Source organism: Convolutriloba macropyga, chromosome 14 (assembly GCF_964194025.1).
Source record: "Convolutriloba macropyga chromosome 14, txConMacr16.3, whole genome shotgun sequence".
NCBI lineage: Eukaryota > Metazoa > Xenacoelomorpha > Acoela > Convolutidae > Convolutriloba > Convolutriloba macropyga.
The window spans coordinates 42,562,850-42,583,936 of record NC_134481.1 but is presented as its reverse complement, the minus strand read 5'-3'; the positions used below and the strand labels follow the sequence as shown (position 1 = coordinate 42,583,936).

At 33.7% G+C, this 21,087-nt stretch overlaps 1 protein-coding gene across 2 annotated transcripts in view; it reads left to right on the top strand.

Moving 5' to 3' along the window:
* Window positions 1-16,457, top strand: part of LOC142353568 (uncharacterized) — a 17,010-nt gene extending 553 nt beyond the window's left edge. Inside the window, exons 2-9 of one of the 2 annotated variants that reach the window (XM_075405845.1) lie at window positions 1,818-2,007; window positions 5,433-5,511; window positions 5,811-6,051; window positions 7,149-7,214; window positions 7,725-7,798; window positions 12,455-12,576; window positions 15,320-15,441; window positions 15,985-16,125. In XM_075405845.1, the coding sequence (XP_075261960.1) occupies window positions 1,818-2,007; window positions 5,433-5,511; window positions 5,811-6,051; window positions 7,149-7,214; window positions 7,725-7,798; window positions 12,455-12,576; window positions 15,320-15,398 (851 nt within the window). In that variant the 3' untranslated portion in view covers window positions 15,399-15,441; window positions 15,985-16,125. Of the gene's footprint in view, window positions 1-1,817; window positions 2,008-5,432; window positions 5,512-5,810; window positions 6,052-7,148; window positions 7,215-7,724; window positions 7,799-12,454; window positions 12,577-15,319; window positions 15,442-15,984 lie in introns of both variants that reach the window. The other variant, XM_075405844.1, reaches the window with a different exon arrangement.
* Window positions 16,458-21,087: the final 4,630 nt, after the last annotated feature.

Sequence of the window (21,087 nt, the reverse complement as noted above, 5' to 3'; positions counted from 1 at the left end):
ATCTGTTATCATTTAGTTAATTAATCATTTACTTTAATTTAAAACTCATGAAAAGCCCGAAAAAAATTCATGCGCATCTGAACCGTGCAAAAACACTTTTCAATTTTTTTCTCTGTGCATACAATTTTGGTTTTCGTAATAAGTAAAACAAAATGAATCACTTTCTATAATGTTTTATTTTTAATTAAAACGGTGTTTTGATCAAATAGAGTAAGAAATATGCTTTTCGATACCCAGTGGAAACAACCAAAATATCTATCATGTTGAAGAAAAATAAGTTATCGTAAAAATCTCTATTCATTGCTTTCTTGAGAAAAACTAGTCGTTGCTTTCTACTTATTTTTATTACGTTATGGCTGGTACACATCAATCTCACGAGAAAACCTATTTTTAAATTCCGAGGAATCAATAATACATGAGGTGGAAGCACTTAGTTTCTGTAGTGAATTTCATGGTTTTTAATTGACATATAGGTGAAATATATCTTATCAGTCATTCCATTCTGAAATTTATCGGTTTATCTTCACAAGGGTAGCGATTGAATTATAAAAACTGAAAAAAAATAATTCGTTCTTTTTCCTTAGGAATTTTGTACTTAAAGTTGCGTAACATTTTTCTTGATTTGAAATATGTTTCTGGTAACTTGCTTAAATGATTTCTTAAGTAAATGAAATCAACAAAAAACTAAAGATAATCAACAGAAAATGGAGTTAATTGGTTCTCATTTTTTTTTCATTTCTCTCGTAAACTTAACTGATGTTTCCTGTTTTAGTCAGCCCAAAAACACCGGTTATTTTTTAAAGCAAATCCTAAAAGAAAATGTTTCATAAAAAACGTAAGGACCAGTAAAAAACAAAGAGTGAGTACTGTTCCAATTAGTTTCCCTTTTGTCTAATTGCATTTCATGATTATATCTTTTTAAGTACTTTATGTTTTCCTAAATAATGTAAGTAGAGGTTTAAATTTTCAAATTTCTGGAAAGAAGATTTATCTATTTTATTGAGTGAGTGCTTTAAGGAGAGTATACATGGCTACGTATCTGGCTACGCATCTGTGTCTGGCTCACGCACACTGGCTACGCTTCTTTTTTTTATTTTGTCTTTCTTCCAATAATTTTTTTGTATTGTCATGTTTTCTACTCACATTAATTCTTCATTTTAATTAACAGATTTTAGCGGCCTAAAAATGATGTTTTTATCCCTACGAATGGTAAACAAAATGTGAAAAATCAATTGAACAATTTTTCGTTCACCATTTTTTTTTTAAAATGTGCGATTTACATGTGAATTATTGCGATTTAGGTATGAGAAGTTATTAATTGTTAAGAGACTCGTCCCAGATCGTACAAGATTCTTAAAGATTAACTTATTTTACAACACTTTTCGAGATTCTCACAAGACATTGTTAAATCTTATGCGGGGCTGACCACCCCGAGTATTTCAGTACTGAATTTGACTCTTTCAATATTAACTTGTAAAACCACTACTGAAACAGCTTATCTTTAATGAAAAAGTTGGTCATTATGACCAGAAAACATACAGATCAACAGAGATACCTTACAAGATTAACTTTTGTTTTCGACTCGCGACTAGTATTTTTTTTCCATTTTTTTCTTACTAATTTTTTGAAACATATTATTTGTGCATTGATCTAGCCCTATTCAAGATTTCTCCCAAAAATTGTTAAATTAACTTAATTTTATGAAAGTTCTGTGACTACAACTTTTCATAGACGCCATATTATGAAGTTGTAATTTTGAAACTTTTTCAATTATGAGGTCAACCCGGGCTATAAATGAAAAATAAACTTAATTTCAGAGAGCAGTGAAGTGAGTGAGACTCCAAGAGGGAGTGCCGCAGGGGGAGAATCAAGCAGGGTGGACCACAAGGGTTCATATGGAGACGGAGTGCTTCCACCTCTTCAGGAGTGGATTGACAAACAGTACAAGGATGTGAAAAAAGACTTCCATGGAATTAGAGAGAAAATTATGGAATCACAACCCGACAGGTTGAATCAGTGTTATTACGAGTTCTTGAAGTATCCTTACCTACTTTAAGAATTCTATATAATGCTCTAGCTAGAATACAACCCGAGGTTTCACTTCGGGTTGTATTCGAGGTTTCACGAGGTTTCACATCTTCTCTTTTCGTTTAACTTTCACAGTTCTAAAGAGTGGGCATGAGGATATGAAGTCCATTCCGCGCTCTTAGATAATGGGGCTAAGAGCGGAAGAGTATTTTGATTTTTTTTACGAAAAAACTAATTACACTAAAATATACACTCTTCTTTTAATCTGTGCCAAGAGTTTAAATTGGATTGGATTTCTACTTGTTTACTAAATACATCCCTTGTTTACAACATTGAGACAGATATTTTTGTTCCTACACTCTTATTTTCCGTTGCTAGAACAAGTAAAAGTAATATGTGCCATTCAACAAAACAAACACTTCCTTATTTGAACTTTTAATGAGCAAAAACCTTTGATTCCGAATCAACGTTTGATAACAAAGATTTGTATTAATTTAGAGATTTTATTTAAAAAATATGTGCCCTAGAGATGAGTGAATCTAAAACCTGCAAGAATCTTGCAAGCTGATTCAAAACTTTGCAAGAGTCTTGCAAGATGTCAATCCGGGCAGAAACAAATCATGGCACTATTGTTTAAGAAAGCACCTTCGAAGCAAAATTTTGTTCAATAAACAAGCTAAAAAGGTGAAATCCATGGAAAAATCTTTAGTCCTGATTCAAAGTCTTGCAAGAATTTTGCAAAAATCTTGCAAGTTTTTCAAGTCTGGAAAATTTTCTGAGTGTTTTTGGAAAACAAAACTAACTGAAAACTAAATGAATTGTTTTTTACAATGGGTTAACATAACTGATTCTGATTCTAATTTTTTTCCGGAGTACCTTTCGAATGAAGAATCTTGCAAGTTTCTTCTATGCTTTCGAATTTAAACACGATTTTCCAACAAACAACTAGAAACATCTTACACCATCCACTATCATCTTAATGGCTTAGTATAATAATAATTACAAAAATACAATAATTTAAAATAACTAAATGATTTAATACTTAATTTAAAATACTTCCGTTTTCTTGAAATCTTTTCTTAAAAGTTTTATTTATCAGTTTTGATGCTGATAATACGATTGAACATCACATTCACTGTTGAATTGATTTCTACTGATATTGTTTCGTTTGGTATTGTTCATAACGTTTCATTTGATCTTTGTGTTATCTACAAAGACTAATTTCACCTATAATTTCAATACCTTCGTGACAAATCATTCTTCTGGCTGAAATACATTTTATAAGTAACAAAGCGCAAAGTTTTTTTTTACTTGCTACGCTTAATCTTTTATTATTATTGGCCGCCAAAATGATCAACGGTGCTGTCTGTGATGGAAACTCATAAGAATAATGTTTCATTATAACTAAGTCTCTCGAAACAAGACATTGGACAATAATACTTTATTAGGTACTTTACAGATACCTCGAAACTGGCTATGACAAAAAATATCGCAAAGCATAGAATTTGTGTTAGAGAAAAAAGTATATATATTTTTAGGTTAAAAAAATTCATCCAGTCAAACGAGAGCTGGAATAATAAAGAAGCTCTATTTTTTACAGCCTCAATAGCCAATGAGTTATTATTGCATAAAAGTTGGCGACATTATTTTAATAAAAATAAGATTCTATAATAATTCAGCAAAATATGGGAATCATCTCGCTTGAGACAGAATTTTTATTTCAATTTGGGTAATAAAAAATTACAATGACCATGATATTATAATGGTTACTTTGATAGACTTCCAGATTCTGCCGGAACGGAAAATTTTTGACTGGATTTACAAAATTAATTTAGATAAGCAAAATGAAACAAAAAATAATGTATTTGAGTTTGACCTACAACAATGTAATAAAAACTTTACATGTTGCATGTTGATGTGACAATAAAGCAACCGAAAGAGCTTTCTCATGTAAAATTTGTTCGGAATATTCAAATTTCACACAAACTGAATATTCATAGTCAAACCGGGCAGCCATAATCTCAATTTGAATAAACCCGGGTTGAGATGTCAGACGGAAGTGGCATCTGATCAGACCCAAGTCCAACGCGCGCGGTGTGTTTCCGGACTAAAATTACAGAATGTGGGATTTTGTTCGATTGCGAGATAGTTTTCTCAGTGGTTACTTTGGTCTGGGGATAGGCTGATCAGAGGTCAATTCTGGATAGAAATGGTGTGATCAGAGGTAATTTCCGTCTGGGTTGGTCTGATCAGAGCTCACTTCGATTTGGGATGGTCTAATCAGAGGTCATTTCCTGGGTTGGTTTATCAGAGGCGAATTCAAGCGGACATTAGTATAATCAGTGAAGATTTCGAGCACTATTGTATCTGATCAGAGACCATTTTGAGCGCATTTTCTTTCTCTTTTTCTTTCTTGCGCAATTTTTTGTATTTTTATTGAGAGATTTTTGCTCTACCAAGATGCAAAAAAAGCAGCATTCTGATCAGGGACCGCCAGAAATTGCTTATGGAAAGTTGTCTAAGTTCATCTAATGAGTCAGAAAAAATGCATTAATTGTATTCTAAATAAATTTTTTCTCAACAGTTGGGTTTTCTTTTCATTAGGAGTACTTTTGGAATTGGGTTTTCCTTAGATGAATTTATTACTGCAAATATCAATTTTATTGAAATGAACATATCATTGCAAAAGTAAAGATAATCGTTCATGGTAAAAGTCATTCACTGATCAGACTATTTTGAGCGCAATTGAGTCTGATCAGAGGCAAATTTGAACGCACAATAGTCTGATCAGGAGTGACTTTTTAGCAAACAATAGCTTGATCAGACGTAATTTTGAGCGCAAAGTCGTTGGGACAGCGGTCTGTGATTTGTATGGGCAATGGTCGCACAATCGTCTGGTCAATTGTGTTATTTCGGTCTGATCAGAGGCCATTTCCATCTGGCAAAGTCTGATCAGAGAAAACTTCGAGCGCACTTCGATCGCACACGGTGTTTCGAGCGAACTTCAGTCTGATCGGTGGACACTTTGACCTGGGATGGTCTGATCAAAAGTTACTTTTGTCTGGCACAGTCCTATCAGAAGTCCCTTCCGGATGGCACCTCAACCTGGGAAGAGTTACTGTGATCGATTGAATAAGTCATTTTCGAAAATACAAAAATTGAAGGGAATTATCTGACTTGTCGAGGATATTAAAAATTGTATCAATCGCAAGGACTTGTATTCAAATGTTGCTTTTGCAATTATGAAGAAAACAATAAATTTAATTAATTTGATGAGCTGAATATTAATGAAAACTTTGCATGATTTCTATACAATCTTTCTGTATTTTAAGTATCTTTAAATTTTGGTTACTTGTTTCGAAAAAAAAATATTATCTAGATTAATGGTTCCTTTTTTGTTCTAGGGAGCCATATATGCCCTATTGCTTCAACTCACTGCTCGCCTACACAAACACAGACGTCCCTCACTACGCGTTTTACAAGGTATAAATATACGCACGCCCTACTGAGGAGAGAATTTAAAACACACAAGAGCCTTACAAGCGTCTTGCAAGTAATCAATTTTTACAAAAAATAAAAAAAGGGTTTTAATATTTTTTAAAAAAAGGATTAATTGGCAAAAAAATTGATGCTTAAACAGGTTTTACAACTGAAGTCGATAGAAAAAAATCAGTTTTGACGCGCGTGATCTCACGCTTTAAGCGAGTTAAACTACAAAGAAGGATTAGTCTCAACTTCTGTTAACTTCTACTAACTTCTACTATCTTTTATGAATTTTGTAGAGATATGAAGAAACCCCTGGAGGTTACTGCCAGAGGAGGACAGCCATAAGGATCACTGATCCAGAGATATCTTGGAAGATGGACAATGTTCTGTTCCTGTCAGATTATGAGATGCACTACAAGCCATACACTTCAGATCCAGAGGACGAAGAAGAGGAGCCAGAGGAAGTGACAGAAGAGACGGAAGAGACCGGAGAGACTACCCAGGATGACACTAAAGATGGAGAGGGCGACAAAGAAGGTAAAAAAATTGACCCAAAATTACATCAGTTCCAAATTCAATATAATTTCGAATTTAGCTAGATAGAATCGTGTCAAAGTTTTCCGGGCTGTTTTCTTACACAGTGAAAACTATGCATTCAAAGATTTGTAAAGTCAGCGTTAAACGAACAAAAATGCGACTGCAGTTCGTATTTTTTTGGAAACTAAACAGAGTAACTCCAACGTTCAACTCTAGTAACCTGGTTTGTGCGTGAGTTTTTTTTTGTTCTTGCTTCGGACACTATCGCTGCATGTTTTTTTCCAAATATGCATAAGGCTGCTGCTTTTCCGCATATCGAGTTATTGGTGGATTAAAAAGAAGCGCGTTTTTTTTATTTAACTCGCGTGCTCTGACACCTACCCCAGCATGAGAGCACGTATCATTATATAATAAATCATATGTTAATTATGGCACGTGCGCTTGTCGGGTGCAAATAATGTGCCCCTAATAAGTTGGGAGGTGGGAACAAGCTGAAAAGATCCAGCGAGGCTCAGCCAAGTGAAGGCATTAATAACGAGTTGCGAAAGCAGCATAGTCTAATGCGCTTAATAATGACAGAATAGTCTAATAGGCTTAATTTACTAGGAATTTCGGACATTTATCGGACATTCTATATATCAGCTATCATTTAATTTTTGACGCACTTTTCATTTCAAAGATAAATTTTTGTCGATACACATTAAAACCGAAAACTATTATTACAAAATTGCTATTACTATTATTACATTATAGTCGAATGTGCTTAAATTACTAGAAATTTCCAACATTTGTCGGACATTCTATATATCAGCTATCATTGAACTTTTGACGCACTCCTCAACGGGTGTCAGTTAGTAAAGTTTTGCCCCTCAGCTATTTTGATCCCTTTAAAACATAATCTTGTGCTCAATCATTTCAAAGATAACTTTAAGTCAATGCATATTAAAAACGAAAACTATCATTACAAAATTATAGGAATTATCAAATTCATTTGAGCTAACATCATAACTTTAACATTAGGTAACTTCTTTCGTGCTTGTTATTAAAATTCAATATTTGATTCATTTCGAAAATTTTTTAAAAGACTTGGTTTTCAGGCGATGACAACGACAAGAAACAAGAAAAAGATGCCCGCAAGAAACCCAAGCCCAAACAGGCTCTTCGTGAGATACAACTTCACTTTTCATTGCTGTCATATTACTTTTATTTGGTAGCAATGCATATACGATTTTTCTTTTTTTAAATAGAAGTTTTTAACATGGCAGGCAAATGAAAACTATAAAGTCAAATGTTGCTTCGAAAAGACTTCCAAACTCAGATACCATCTTACGCTGTTGCCATATTAAAAAGCACTCACACAAAAATTGTGCTAAAAATGGGTTTAAAGATAAACAAGCAATATGTCATACAGTTATTAGCAAATTTCATTTTTTCTTTCAATTTTTAGGACTTGCTTGATGTTTTGTTCCCTGAGTACTCATAAAATAAAGAACTGAATTTGCATTGTAAATATTTCAGAACAAATTTTAGCGCTCTATGCTAAAAAAGAATTAGCGACATTGTTTTTTTAAATGCTTCTGTCAGCATTTCAAAAACTATGAATTACGTTTAGCAAAAAAAACTTGTTGACTTTTTTAAAGTCTTGAACGATTAAACAGCATTAATTGTTTTAGAGTCAAAGCTGGGCAAGTCAGACAAGTCGAAAGAAAAACAACAGACTAAAAAACAGGAGAAGTCTCAAAAGGAGGTGAGTTGCATATTCAAACCATCTTAATATTCTATGTTGCCAATATTGGAGCATTTAGCAAAAATATTTTTTAAAAAATATTAGGAAGCTACTAACTTCGATGTTAATTATCTCAATTCAAAGCTAAACAGTTTAGACCTCTGGGCGGATTCTGAAAATACTGATTCACAACAACCCCCATTGTGTTCTAATATTGAACCAAAACTGCAATCTATATACTCTATCGGAAGAGTAGGTTGGTTTCGCTTGAAAAGTGATTCTTTCATAGATTTGATAATTAAACTTTTGAATCCGCCCTAAATTGTAATTGATAGGTTACACATTTTGAACAGGTAGTAATCAGTATGTCTCAAGTCTAAAATCTATGCATGATAGATAACAAAACAAACTGTAACATCCATCACCGTTATTACCCCCTAGTGGTGAAAAAATTTAAAATCTTGCAAGAATCTTTCAAGAAATCTTGCAAGGGAATGCATAGTTCTTCCATTTTTCTTGCAAGATTCTTGCAAGATTTGTATCCATCTTGCAATATTCTTGCAAGATTTTAAATCCATCTTACATTTACCGTTCTTGTCCTGGTTACATGGCTGCTTTTTGCTGTTGGCTGAGCTGAAATATTTATTCAACTGTCGTATGATTTTTGTGGTTCTTCCCTCCTCCTTTTTCATTCCGGACTTGGGACCGGCAGTAGCGTAGTTACTGATATATGAATTAACTATAGGAGTGCTGATATAGTACGGTAAAAAAAGCCGCAATTATACAGCTCCCAAAACAAACTGAAGTATAAATTGAATGAAAGAAGAACAAAAAATGAAACTTCAAAAACAGACCGATTCTTTTTGATTGAAAACTTTCATGGACCTTAACACCAAAAGCTATCTACTGAAGGCATCAAATAAATTCACTTTAATCTCAATAGGAAGATAAATAGACCTAACATTAATTGGATTTTTTTTCGCGACAACAAAAAGATGCTAAATTACCGTTAGAATTAGTAAAAAATAATTCCTGCTGTTTGTTTCTCTAAAAATGATTCGTTTGAAAAAGAAATGAGAAAACGATTGGAAGTGTTTGTTTCCGTCTTTTATTAGGTGAATTGAACTTAAATAAGACTGATTTGGATGCTACGAGGTGTCTCTAGTTATTTGTCGGAAGGTTGTCGTTGAATTCAAAATCTTTCAAGAAACTTGCGAGATTCTTGCAAGATTTCACATACAAAAGGCGTTTACGAAAAAATTCATATAGTTTCAATTTTGTTGATCAAGAATTCTGATATCAGTCATGATATTTGGTTTTCAGTTAGTTTTAGCTATCAAAAATACACAAATAAGTTTATCGGAATTCAAAAAAACTTGCAATTTTCTGGCAAGTTTCTCTCAAGATTTTGAATCCGGGCTGATTTTTTACAATGAATTAGATTTTGTAATTCGTTCAATAAACAATGAGATTCTTAAAACACTTGTACCCCGATTTATTTTTTTGCCTTGATTGATATCTTGCAAGGTTTTTGAAAGATTTGAATCTGCTCATAACTAGGGACGCGTGAATTCAGAAAAAAGTGCAAAACCGCGAACTATGATTCCTGTCATCCGAGAAAGGACGTTCAGCAAGCACATTTTTACTGTGAAAATGTTCTACCAAACTTTTTATAGTTATGGTCAAAATTGGGTACAAGGGTGCTAAATTTCAAAGTTGAAAGAAAAGTAGATTTCCATATTTTGCAATACAAACGTTTAAGATTAAACTTTTCAAAGAAAAAAACTATTTTGGTTTTATTCACTAAAAAAAATAACAGAGAGCATTAATAAATTAACTTTAACAACGTATTTTAGTTAAAGATTATATTCATATTTAGTGCACGTAATTAGGAGTGAAAATTTTGATGAAACAGAATTCTCGAATCCTTTTAAACAGAATTTTTCCCATGATCGGATTTCCGAATGAAAACTACTTTAACTATTTTCATCAATACTAGTATAACAGAAAAAAAGGCTTGGTAATGTGCGTCCACACATAAAATTCCGACCCAGCTCAACCACGTTTTTGACTTATTTGTCCACCCAAAAGAAGAAGAGACAGAAAACGTGTTCGAAAATGATTCGTTTATCCCTTTAAAAAAACGCTTTAAGCTCAAATCAATATAATATTAAAACAATAACTCGTTAGAGAATAAGGGGAGTAACAGACAAAAATCAAACAAAAACAATAAGAATTAATTACGGCCAAAACTCAAGGCCAAAACTCAAGATAATTCCAATGATAACTGTCGTTACTGCGAAAAAATAACAAGTAGACAGAAAAAAAGGGCAAAGTCATAATATGCGTTTACAGTATACGTTTTCATAACAAATAAATTCAAACTTATGAAACCTATTAGCTGTTACGTGAAATCATGCAAAGGATTCTTTTAGAACCTAATACAAATTGAGATCTGTCATTATACAGAAGGTCATCGGACAGCAAAAAGAACAATTACAGGCGAAGATCATGAGGTCATTTCAATTTTGCTAGGAAACGGTGTGAAATCCTATTAGATCAAAATCAATTCACTAAAAATATAGAATATAAAAATTTGCCTCTCATTTCAACGCCAATCATATGATATGCAACTTGTCTTTAATGGAGCAATTATATGATATTGAACAAGACAGCAAATGGGAACCCCAAAAAATTGGACAGCAAAAGGGAACCCGAAAAGGGAACCCGGTGACATTCTGTATTGCTGTCCGATGACATTCTGTATAATGCAACTTGTATTTAATGGACCAATAAAATGATATGGAACAAATCAGCAAAAGTAACTTTTTTATGAGACTAAAGCAAGAGACTTCAAAAAACAGTTGAGGCTTTGAAACCGTATATGTTTTTCGCTGAAAGTTTTATTCACAATTATTGGGCTCCCTTTTTGCCTTTAAATTTCAACTGTCTATAATTGAGGTTTGATTTGAAATCATTCAGATCTGTAACTCATAAAAAAACACAAAAAGGCAAATGTAATTTCTTTAAAAAAAACGTATACAGCTCTTCTTTAAATGCAAAAAATTTTTAATTTATTAATCAATTCCTCAACTAGACCAAAAATAATCATGCTTTTTCTGCGTTTCTAATTGAAAACGCACAAAGTGCCTAGTGATACTCGATTACTTAATTTGACCAAATTAAATGATGATTTTTAGATATTAATTGAATTTCATTGCCAAATAAAGCATTATATTTCAAATGACAGCTTCAGAAAGATTCTTTTTACAGCTCTCCAGATACCCAATTAGAAACTTTAATAATTAAACTTGGTCATAAGATTACAATAAGAACATCAAATGCATGAAAATCTCAAGATTTTTCTCATAAAACACAATAAATTTTTTACTTTATTAGAAGGTAATGAAACCTCTTGTTAATTGTATTTTTTAAAAAGAAAAGACTTTTTAGAGATTGGAATGCAAAAATGACAGAAAAATATTTCAAAAAAACAGACCCAGAATACAATCCGAACCCTTTTTCATCCTTTTCAAAACTCAACGATGAGACCAAAACTTTCCTTCCTATCGCTGCTCGGCTTGTAAAAATGCTATTATTCTGTAATGTATTGACATAGATTTTTGGCAATGTTAAAAAAAGCGCCCAAATATGCGTTTTTTTGAAAAAAGTATGGGTTTAATTTATCGAAAGACCGCAATTATGTTATTTCCAGAAGAACCGGAAACACAAATAGCCCATATCTTAAAGGGAAAGGAAGGTTGTGTCAGCAGTTTTTATGTCTGCACCATCGGTCAGTCAGACTGGACAAAGTGACCCAAATAGGCCTTTTCAATGCCATTTTTTATGATAAAATGGGAAAACATGCTGATTTTTTAAAATACATCTAAAATTTTTTCCGTTACTAGAATATAGCTAAAGATGTAGCTGAAAACAGTTCTTCAACCCTCTTCGATCTTTTAACGTATAACCAAGGAGAATTTTGTTAACAATTTTGTTTAACTTTATTTTATTAAGAATTGATCAAAACATAAGCAAAAGAACGAAAAATGAGAACAAAACAACGGAAGTTAGGTTAGGCTAAAGTTCACAAATACTTAGATATCCGTAACTCCGCGGAGGAGACGAAAATCAAAAAGAAACTTTTTAATTTGAAATTTTACGCTCGACAAGCTTTCTAATGGTAGCATTCAGAATCATGTGCGATGAATATATCGATCGGCAAAATTTGACTGAACAAAAAACCCAGTTGAGTTTATAGTTACTTCGAGTAATACTCTACATACAGTTTCAGTTTTTTAGAAGTTGTTCAGCTAATTTTCAACCGTAGTTTACGAACTGGTTGTAGAACTTCCAGAGTAGAACCTGGTTGTAGAAAACTGGTTGTAGAACTGGTTGTAGACAAAAAATGAATTAAACCTTTGTTGTTGTTATTTCAGGGCTAAAAAATTATCATTTAACGCTAAAAAATTGCTGGATATTGATAGTTTTGCATAGCAAAAAACCGATCATAACCTGTGTATTGTTTCGCCGGTTATACATTTTGTCTTCAATTAAAAACTTCAAAAATGTTTTAATCCATTTTAAGTAGGATATAAACGTAGCAGAGTGTTAACGACAGAAAACAATCATTTCCCGCAAACTATTTGCGAAGGGTACATTTCCAACTTATCTTAGGAAAAAGACAAAAAAGACGGAGACGCTGTCGGTAAGGACCAAGATGGCGGCGAGGGTGACGAAAGACAGGACCTGCAGAGCCAGCAGACAAGTGAAACCGAGAAGGAAAAACGAGAGAAGCGGTTAGTTCTTTCGGGAAGAGATTCCTTTCCCCGGTGCAAAAATTTTTTGTTGTTCGTTGCTATGAGTGAACCATAATGCCTGTTTTTGCAATAATAATCGTTTGAATAACATAATTGAAGGATGGAACTAGCTCTTGCAATTTTTGGATCTATTCTGTTTCGACCCCCCCCCCCCTCGTGCACATAGTGACGTTCTATATAACAACACATTATTTGTAACTGGGAGTCATAAAAACACGGGGGGGGAGAGATTAGAACAGACTTCATCAAAATTTTTATATACCACTGGGAAGATGTAAACTATCGAATAAAATTAGCTCAAGGCCAAAACTCAAGATAATTCCAATGATAACTGTCGTTACTGCGAAAAAATAACAAGTAGACAGAAAAAAAGGGCAAAGTCATAATATGCGTTTACAGTATACGTTTTCATAACAAATAAATTCAAACTTATGAAACCTATTAGCTGTTACGTGAAATCATGCAAAGGATTCTTTTAGAACCTAATACAAATTGAGATCTGTCATTATACAGAAGGTCATCGGACAGCAAAAAGAACAATTACAGGCGAAGATCATGAGGTCATTTCAATTTTGCTAGGAAACGGTGTGAAATCCTATTAGATCAAAATCAATTCACTAAAAATATAGAATATAAAAATTTGCCTCTCATTTCAACGCCAATCATATGATATGCAACTTGTCTTTAATGGAGCAATTATATGTTATTGAACAAGACAGCAAATGGGAACCCCAAAAAATTGGACAGCAAAAGGGAACCCGAAAAGGGAACCCGGTGACATTCTGTATTGCTGTCCGATGACATTCTGTATAATGCAACTTGTATTTAATGGACCAATAAAATGATATGGAACAAATCAGCAAAAGTAACTTTTTTATGAGACTAAAGCAAGAGACTTCAAAAAACAGTTGAGGCTTTGAAACCGTATATGTTTTTCGCTGAAAGTTTTATTCACAATTATTGGGCTCCCTTTTTGCCTTTAAATTTCAACTGTCTATAATTGAGGTTTGATTTGAAATCATTCAGATCTGTAACTCATAAAAAAACACAAAAAGGCAAATGTATTTTCTTTAAAAAAAACGTATACAGCTCTTCTTTAAATGCAAGTAATTTTTAATTTGTTAATCAATTCCTCAACTAGACCAAAAATAATCATGCTTTTTCTGCGTTTCTAATTGAAAACGCACAAAGTGCCTAGTGATACTCGATTACTTAATTTGACCAAATTAAATGATGGTTTTTAGATATTAATTGAATTTCATTGCCAAATAAAGCATTATATTTCAAATGACAGCTTCAGAAAGATTCTTTTTACAGCTCTCCAGATACCCAATTAGAAACTTTAATAATTAAACTTGGTCATAAGATTACAATAAGAACATCAAATGCATGAAAATCTCAAGATTTTTCTCATAAAACACAATAAATTTTTTACTTTATTAGAAGGTAATGAAACCTCTTGTTAATTGTATTTTTTAAAAAGAAAAGACTTTTTAGAGATTGGAATGCAAAAATGGCAGAAAAATATTTCAAAAAAACAGACCCAGAATACAATCCGAACCCTTTTTCATCCTTTTCAAAACTCAACGATGAGACCAAAACTTTCCTTCCTATCGCTGCTCGGCTTGTAAAAATGCTATTATTCTGTAATGTATTGACATAGATTTTTGGCAATGTTAAAAAAAGCGCCCAAATATGCGTTTTTTTGAAAAAAGTATGGGTTTAATTTATCGAAAGACCGCAATTATGTTATTTCCAGAAGAACCGGAAACACAAATAGCCCATATCTTAAAGGGAAAGGAAGGTTGTGTCAGCAGTTTTTATGTCTGCACCATCGGTCAGTCAGACTGGACAAAGTGACCCAAATAGGCCTTTTCAATGCCATTTTTTATGATAAAATGGGAAAACATGCTGATTTTTTAAAATACATCTAAAATTTTTTCCGTTACTAGAATATAGCTAAAGATGTAGCTGAAAACAGTTCTTCAACCCTCTTCGATCTTTTAACGTATAACCAAGGAGAATATTGTTAACAATTTTGTTTAACTTTATTTTATTAAGAATTGATCAAAATATAAGCAAAAGAACGAAAAATGAGAACAAAACAACGGAAGTTAGGTTAGGCTAAAGTTCACAAATACTTAGATATCCGTAACTCCGCGGAGGAGGCGAAAATCAAAAAGAAACTTTTTAATTTGAAATTTTACGCTCGACAAGCTTTCTAATGGTAGCATTCAGAATCATGTGCGATGAATATATCGATCGGCAAAATTTGACTGAACAAAAAACCCAGTTGAGTTTATAGTTACTTCGAGTAATACTCTACATACAGTTTCAGTTTTTTAGAAGTTGTTCAGCTAATTTTCAACCGTAGTTTACGAACTGGTTGTAGAACTTCCAGAGTAGAACCTGGTTGTAGAAAACTGGTTGTAGAACTGGTTGTAGACAAAAAATGAATTAAACCTTTGTTGTTGTTATTTCAGGGCTAAAAAATTATCATTTAACGCTAAAAAAATTGCTGGATATTGATAGTTTTGCATAGCAAAAAACCGATCATAACCTGTGTATTGTTTCGCCGGTTATACATTTTGTCTTCAATTAAAAACTTCAAAAATGTTTTAATCCATTTTAAGTAGGATATAAACGTAGCAGAGTGTTAACGACAGAAAACAATCATTTCCCGCAAACTATTTGCGAAGGGTACATTTCCAACTTATCTTAGGAAAAAGACAAAAAAGACGGAGACGCTGTCGGTAAGGACCAAGATGGCGGCGAGGGTGACGAAAGACAGGACCAGCTGAGCCAGCAGACAAGTGAAACCGAGAAGGAAAAACGAGAGAAGCGGTTAGTTCTTTCGGGAAGAGATTCCTTTCCCCGATGCAAAAAATTTTGTTGTTCATTGCCATGAGTGAACCATAATGCCTGTTTTTGCAATAATAATCGTTTGAATAACATAATTGAAGGATGGAACTAGCTCTTGCAATTTTTGGATCTATTCTGTTTCGACCCCAAGCCCCCCCCCCCCCCTCGTGCACATAGTGACGTTCTATATAACAACACATTATTTGTAACTGGGAGTCATAAAAACACGGGGGGGAAGAGATTAGAACAGACTTCATCAAAATTTTTATATACCACTGGGAAGATGTAAACTATCGAATAAAATGGATCTCATACCGCAACAAGGACGCAGTAATTATCCAATTTACATGGTGATATATTTCGGGGTTTGTGCATTAGCAACCCCCCCCCCCTTAGACACCCCATTACTGAGCAAACGTTACACGAAATTCTGCCAGTAACTACTACTTTTGTTAAGCAACCCCTGCAGGAAAATTTTTCGATTGCTTCTATTGGGTTAAAAGTTGAAATTGAAAATTTTTTCAGGCGCACAGAGCGCGAAGAAATCCAGTACCGCAAAGCCAAAGCAATCTGGATAACTTACAATCTGGACTACATCTACGAGAAGCCAGAACGGACCCAAGAATCGTTACTTCAGGCCGTGAGAACCAACAAGAAGTACCTCAAAGACATCAAAGAAAAAGTGTGGAATCAACTAGTATCTGACAGGAAAAATGCTTACGAGAAAATGGTGAAGTGGAAGGAGGAACAGGAATATGCGTTGAAACATGGAAAAAAGAAAGACGACAAAAAGGAGGAGGAAAATAAACAAGAGGAGGAGGAAGAGGGTGAACAAACAAAGGAATCGGAGGTAACCCAAGAAGAGACGGAAGATTAAACTGACAAACGAAAAAAAAAATAATTTCTTTCTAGAATTTGAGCTTATTACATAATTTTGACAAAAATAATGAAGTTTTCAGTTGAAGAATGAACTTTAAAATATAGCAAAGGTGACATCATCTCTTTATCTAGGGCGCCTAGAGAGAATTTTGACCTGCCGTGTCAGCACAGTTTTTAAGAACTGCACCAAAAGTGGCGCAGTTAATTTAATATTTAGCACATATTCGACGAATTTCTTCTACATTTTTTTCAGTGAGTTTTCAATTAAAAGTGACCAGAGCCACTTTTAAAGTGACAAAATGTTTGAAGTATGAACTAACTTTCAGTATTAAAAATAATTTTTTGCTTGAGCGTTTATTTTTTGTTTACCTGTTTGCACATTTTTGCCAATCAGGTACACACATTTTGGTCATTTTTGAAGATCTTACGCTAAGATTTTACGCTTGAATATCTTATCTTTGATAACCGTGATCATAGTTTAGTACAATTGCTAGAACTCACAAGGTAAGCTACCATATGGAAGTTTTAAGTTATCTTTACCAGTTTTTGAAACCTCGATTTTTCCTCCAAAGAAATGAAAGCACTTTTTTCTTAAGTACTGCCTTCCGTCTGATTGTTTAAGCTTCGTCCTTTAGGAAAAATGGGAGATTTTAAACAGCTGAGTCAAATACTCAGCAGGCTATCCCGAATGAGGTCCGCCTTCAAATTTATTCAACACCGCAATCAGCTTTGTTCAAAAAGTTGGTGCGTTTACGTGCTTGTTCAAAACTGCTTATGAAAAAACCTATTCAGACCAAACTTGGATATGAAACAAGATATTATATGTTATTTCACAAAATTTCAAAAAAATAATTTGAGGAAAAAGAATGAGATTGTGTTGAAACTATGTTTTTCTGCAACATATGTTGAACTGATCTTGAAATTTAAAGCTCAACAGAGACAACAAAATGATTATGTTAAATATACGTACATAAAATGCAAGGCATTTCTTGATTAAATTAGTAAACAAAAAATCAAGGCGCGCCAAAACTTTTTGAAAAATAAAATTGAAGAGGTGTTTTTTGAAGCATTTGATCTCTTCATTGTGCGTTCTTTTATAATTTCTAACTTCCTTTGCTTTGGTTTTGGTCAACCATTGGATCACGGGTAGTTTGCTTGTGGATACTGAGATATCCAGCTACTAGCTTTAGTGGGGTTGTTGCACATTAATCGAAATCTTACACTTTTACTTTGATTTCACGTTCAATGTTTGTTTTTTTTATTCCTTATTATTGCGTTAAAAAAAGTGGTTTTTGTTATAGAAATTTTAATTTTTAATTTCTTAAGTCGAAGGGCTTAATGACATTGCAATTTCTAGCTTAAATACCTGTTTAGTGCTATTTTTTGTAATCAGATAGTCATTTGAAACTAATGAAAGATACCCGTGTTGACCTTTCTTGGCAACCATATCCAAGAGCCATATATGGTTCCATACACGCCATACAAAATTTTCGTTGCATGATCTTACCATGATTGCCAAGTTTTGTAAACAATTTTTTTCGCGTTTCAGCAATTCCATGAAGGGGTGGGTATACACGTAGAAAGTAGACAGGGTAAACCACAAACAGAACATTTTTGGTCTCTATGGCTCTTATAGAGATTTTGACTTTTCAGGTACTCTTTACTTGAAAATTTTTGGTATCCAGAAAACGAGTTATCTAGCAAATCTTTGGTTTCACATTTTTAGCAATTGAAATCGAAATTAGAGTAAAACATCTGGATAAAGTGGTCACATATGGATAATATATTGATATATTAAAATTTTTCTCAAACAAATTACTTCCGATCTGATGTTCAATCACGCAAGCTGCTAGAAAAAATTTTATGCACGAAATGTTTTAATCATATAATTCTTGATTAGGTCTTTAGACAAGTCAAAAAATCAATGGTATCTTTTTGAACTTTGTTGAGTTGCTATTAACTCTCAGAGCTATTGCATCGGAAAATTATCAGTAGATTTGGCATTTTTCATCTGCTTTTTTTCAAAAATTATCCACTTCATCGTTTTTGTCTCAAGATTGCCTCATTGTCATACTAAGTTTTGAACATTTCTTTGTCCTTCTGTCTCTCCAGTTTTGTGAATATTGGCTGAAGACCAACAATTCTCAACGAATTTTACAAAATTAGCAAAGTTCAAATTGTATCTGCTATTTTTGTCTTTAGTATCTCCATTTTAATGCTATGAAGCAAACAAAACATTAACTCTTTTTAAATTGTTTTATGTTTAATTTTGTGTGAGGTGTCTTAAGTTCTTTAAAAAGCTAATGAGCCTAAGCAAATAATAGCGTGTCTTTTTGGCATTTCATTAGATTGGATCACATGCGGCCAGAAACATTCTCTATTCAAATTTTCAGCAACAATTTCTTATGTTTTTCATTAATTCACAGAATTTAAACACAGTTTTGTCTATATCTTGTTTAAATTTTAAAGTAACATTTTTATCCTACAATTTGCGCATTAACTGGAATCAAAGGCGAAGAACCGAAGTCGGAAATTGGATTTTTCGTTGAAGCCGTGTCATTGAAGCGGGCTCAGTAGTCACTCTTTTTATGTTTATGTCAAAACGGCAGACTGGACAAGCTGGGTCATCACGCTTTAAGCTGTCACGGTCGGGGGGATATGATATTGCGGCACGATAGAGTGAGGGATAGAATATTTGCTGCTTGCTCGACCGCAAACTTATCACCCGTCTGCGAACAGAAAAATTTGATTCCAGATAATAACTCAAGGCCAGAAGTTATATACTTGCCCAGCTGGTCAGCGGAGCCACCATCTGCGTTGGACGTAACCATAACTTCCGCACTGCAGCCCAGTCTAATTTGGGATGCGGCGAGGAGGTGTGGTTTTGCTCCGACAAATGCTGAAGATAGGAAATATGAACAATATGCCCGAAAATGTGCCGAAATAGGTATCCAGTTTGTACCACTCGCGTTTGAATCCTTCGGGGGCTTCTCAGATTTGGTTTGTAAAACTTTGAAATGTATAGCCTTGCTTGCCGATAACTGAAACTTTCAACCAGCTGGTTTATCAATTGCATACAATCGGTTAATTCAAGGAGTCTCAGTGACTTTAATGAGAGGTTCAGCCACAATGCTGATCGCCAGAGATCCCCTGTTATTAGACTCATTCCTTCGACAACAACCTCAGCCCCACAATGGTTAATTTACAGTCTTGGCTCTCCCAATTTTAGTTGCCCAGTTTGCACGAAACTGCTGTGCGCGAATTTGTTTGTAACCCAATGAGTGGGGACAATGCTCATTTCTTCCGTTCAGCCCGATTGTGTGGGTTGATGATGACGAAATTTTGAAGACCCGATTGTGAGGGTTTCTGGGAACAAAAAAAGCAAATACTCAATTGCGTGGGCACCATGGTGATTTGTGGGCACAAGGCTGATCGGATGAAAACTTTCTGAGAATCGACTGAACTTAGAAATGATTTCAACCATGATTTCCCCAACCAAGCATACCTTAAATTTAGTATTTTTAAATGTAAAATGTAAAAAAAAAATTTAAAAAATATGTTTATTGGGTACATTGCTAATTGGTATTGGCGATTTTTTTATGCTCGCAAGGAAAAACAGGAGAAATTGTCATTGTTGGCGTCGTATTAGAAAAAGTTTTTTACGCACAATTTAAACATGAAAATGAAAACCAGGTGAAACTAAGAATTTCTTTTATCTGATTTTCCCATTTGTTGAAAAAACTTTACCAATTACCCTTCCTTCTTCCTGTCTTCACTCATTACAGTCTTTTTTCGTTTATGGTATAAATTATCATGTTTGCCAACTTGCTAATTGTAAATCTTGGGAAAAAAAACGGAGAACAGTCGCAGCTCAGATTTTGAGGTGTCGATACAAAAGTTTTACTTATTAAACTCAGGTTCAATTATCTGCAGAAATATTCACTTTTTAAATTAGCTGTTCAAAATAACCGCTGCAAGCATTTTCATCATTTTTGACGCATTAAATCAAAATTGAAAACACAGCCGATGAAATTTTTAAGATGTTAAAAAGTGGTTGTAGCATAAGTTTGCTGTTGTTTTTTTTTTGTTCCATAGTGTGTTTCAATCATTTTCTCAGTAGAGTTGAACCAATTTGGTGTTTTCTCATTGTATATTTTGGAGGTTTGTCTGTTCTACACATCATTTGGGTCTGTTAAAAATTTAAGTGAACAGAAGTTTTGTGTTCCGGCTGTGTTGTCAAATAACTTAATTGTCCTTTTGCAGTTTAAAAGATACTAAGGTCCTTATTTGACCTTTTTCATTAGCATTACCTGATCTATCGTTATCAACTAGAAACCACAGCGGGAACGGTGAAGCGAAATCATCAAATTAATTTTTAAATTTTGTGATCTACTAGGAATCGCCGCATCTCGTCTAGTTGAGGTCCAGCCAAATTATTTCCATATACAAAAATAATTTCGCAAATATCGGGGTTCGATATCGTGGCCTTCGGCAACCTTCCCAATTCTTAACCAATTGCGCTACATGTACTCAACTTTGGAGGAAATTAAAGACAGGACATTACCTCAGTTGCGAGCGTAATTCGAGGATATTTTTTTGTCCAGCCAATTTCCAGGGCGCGTTTTTTTGTCCAGCCAATATCGAGGACATCACGCAAAAAGTCCAGACAAAATCTTTCCATACTAAAATTTGTCGAGGAAAGCATTTTCATGCCATTTTTTTCCGTCTCACGTAATTAAATAATTCTCG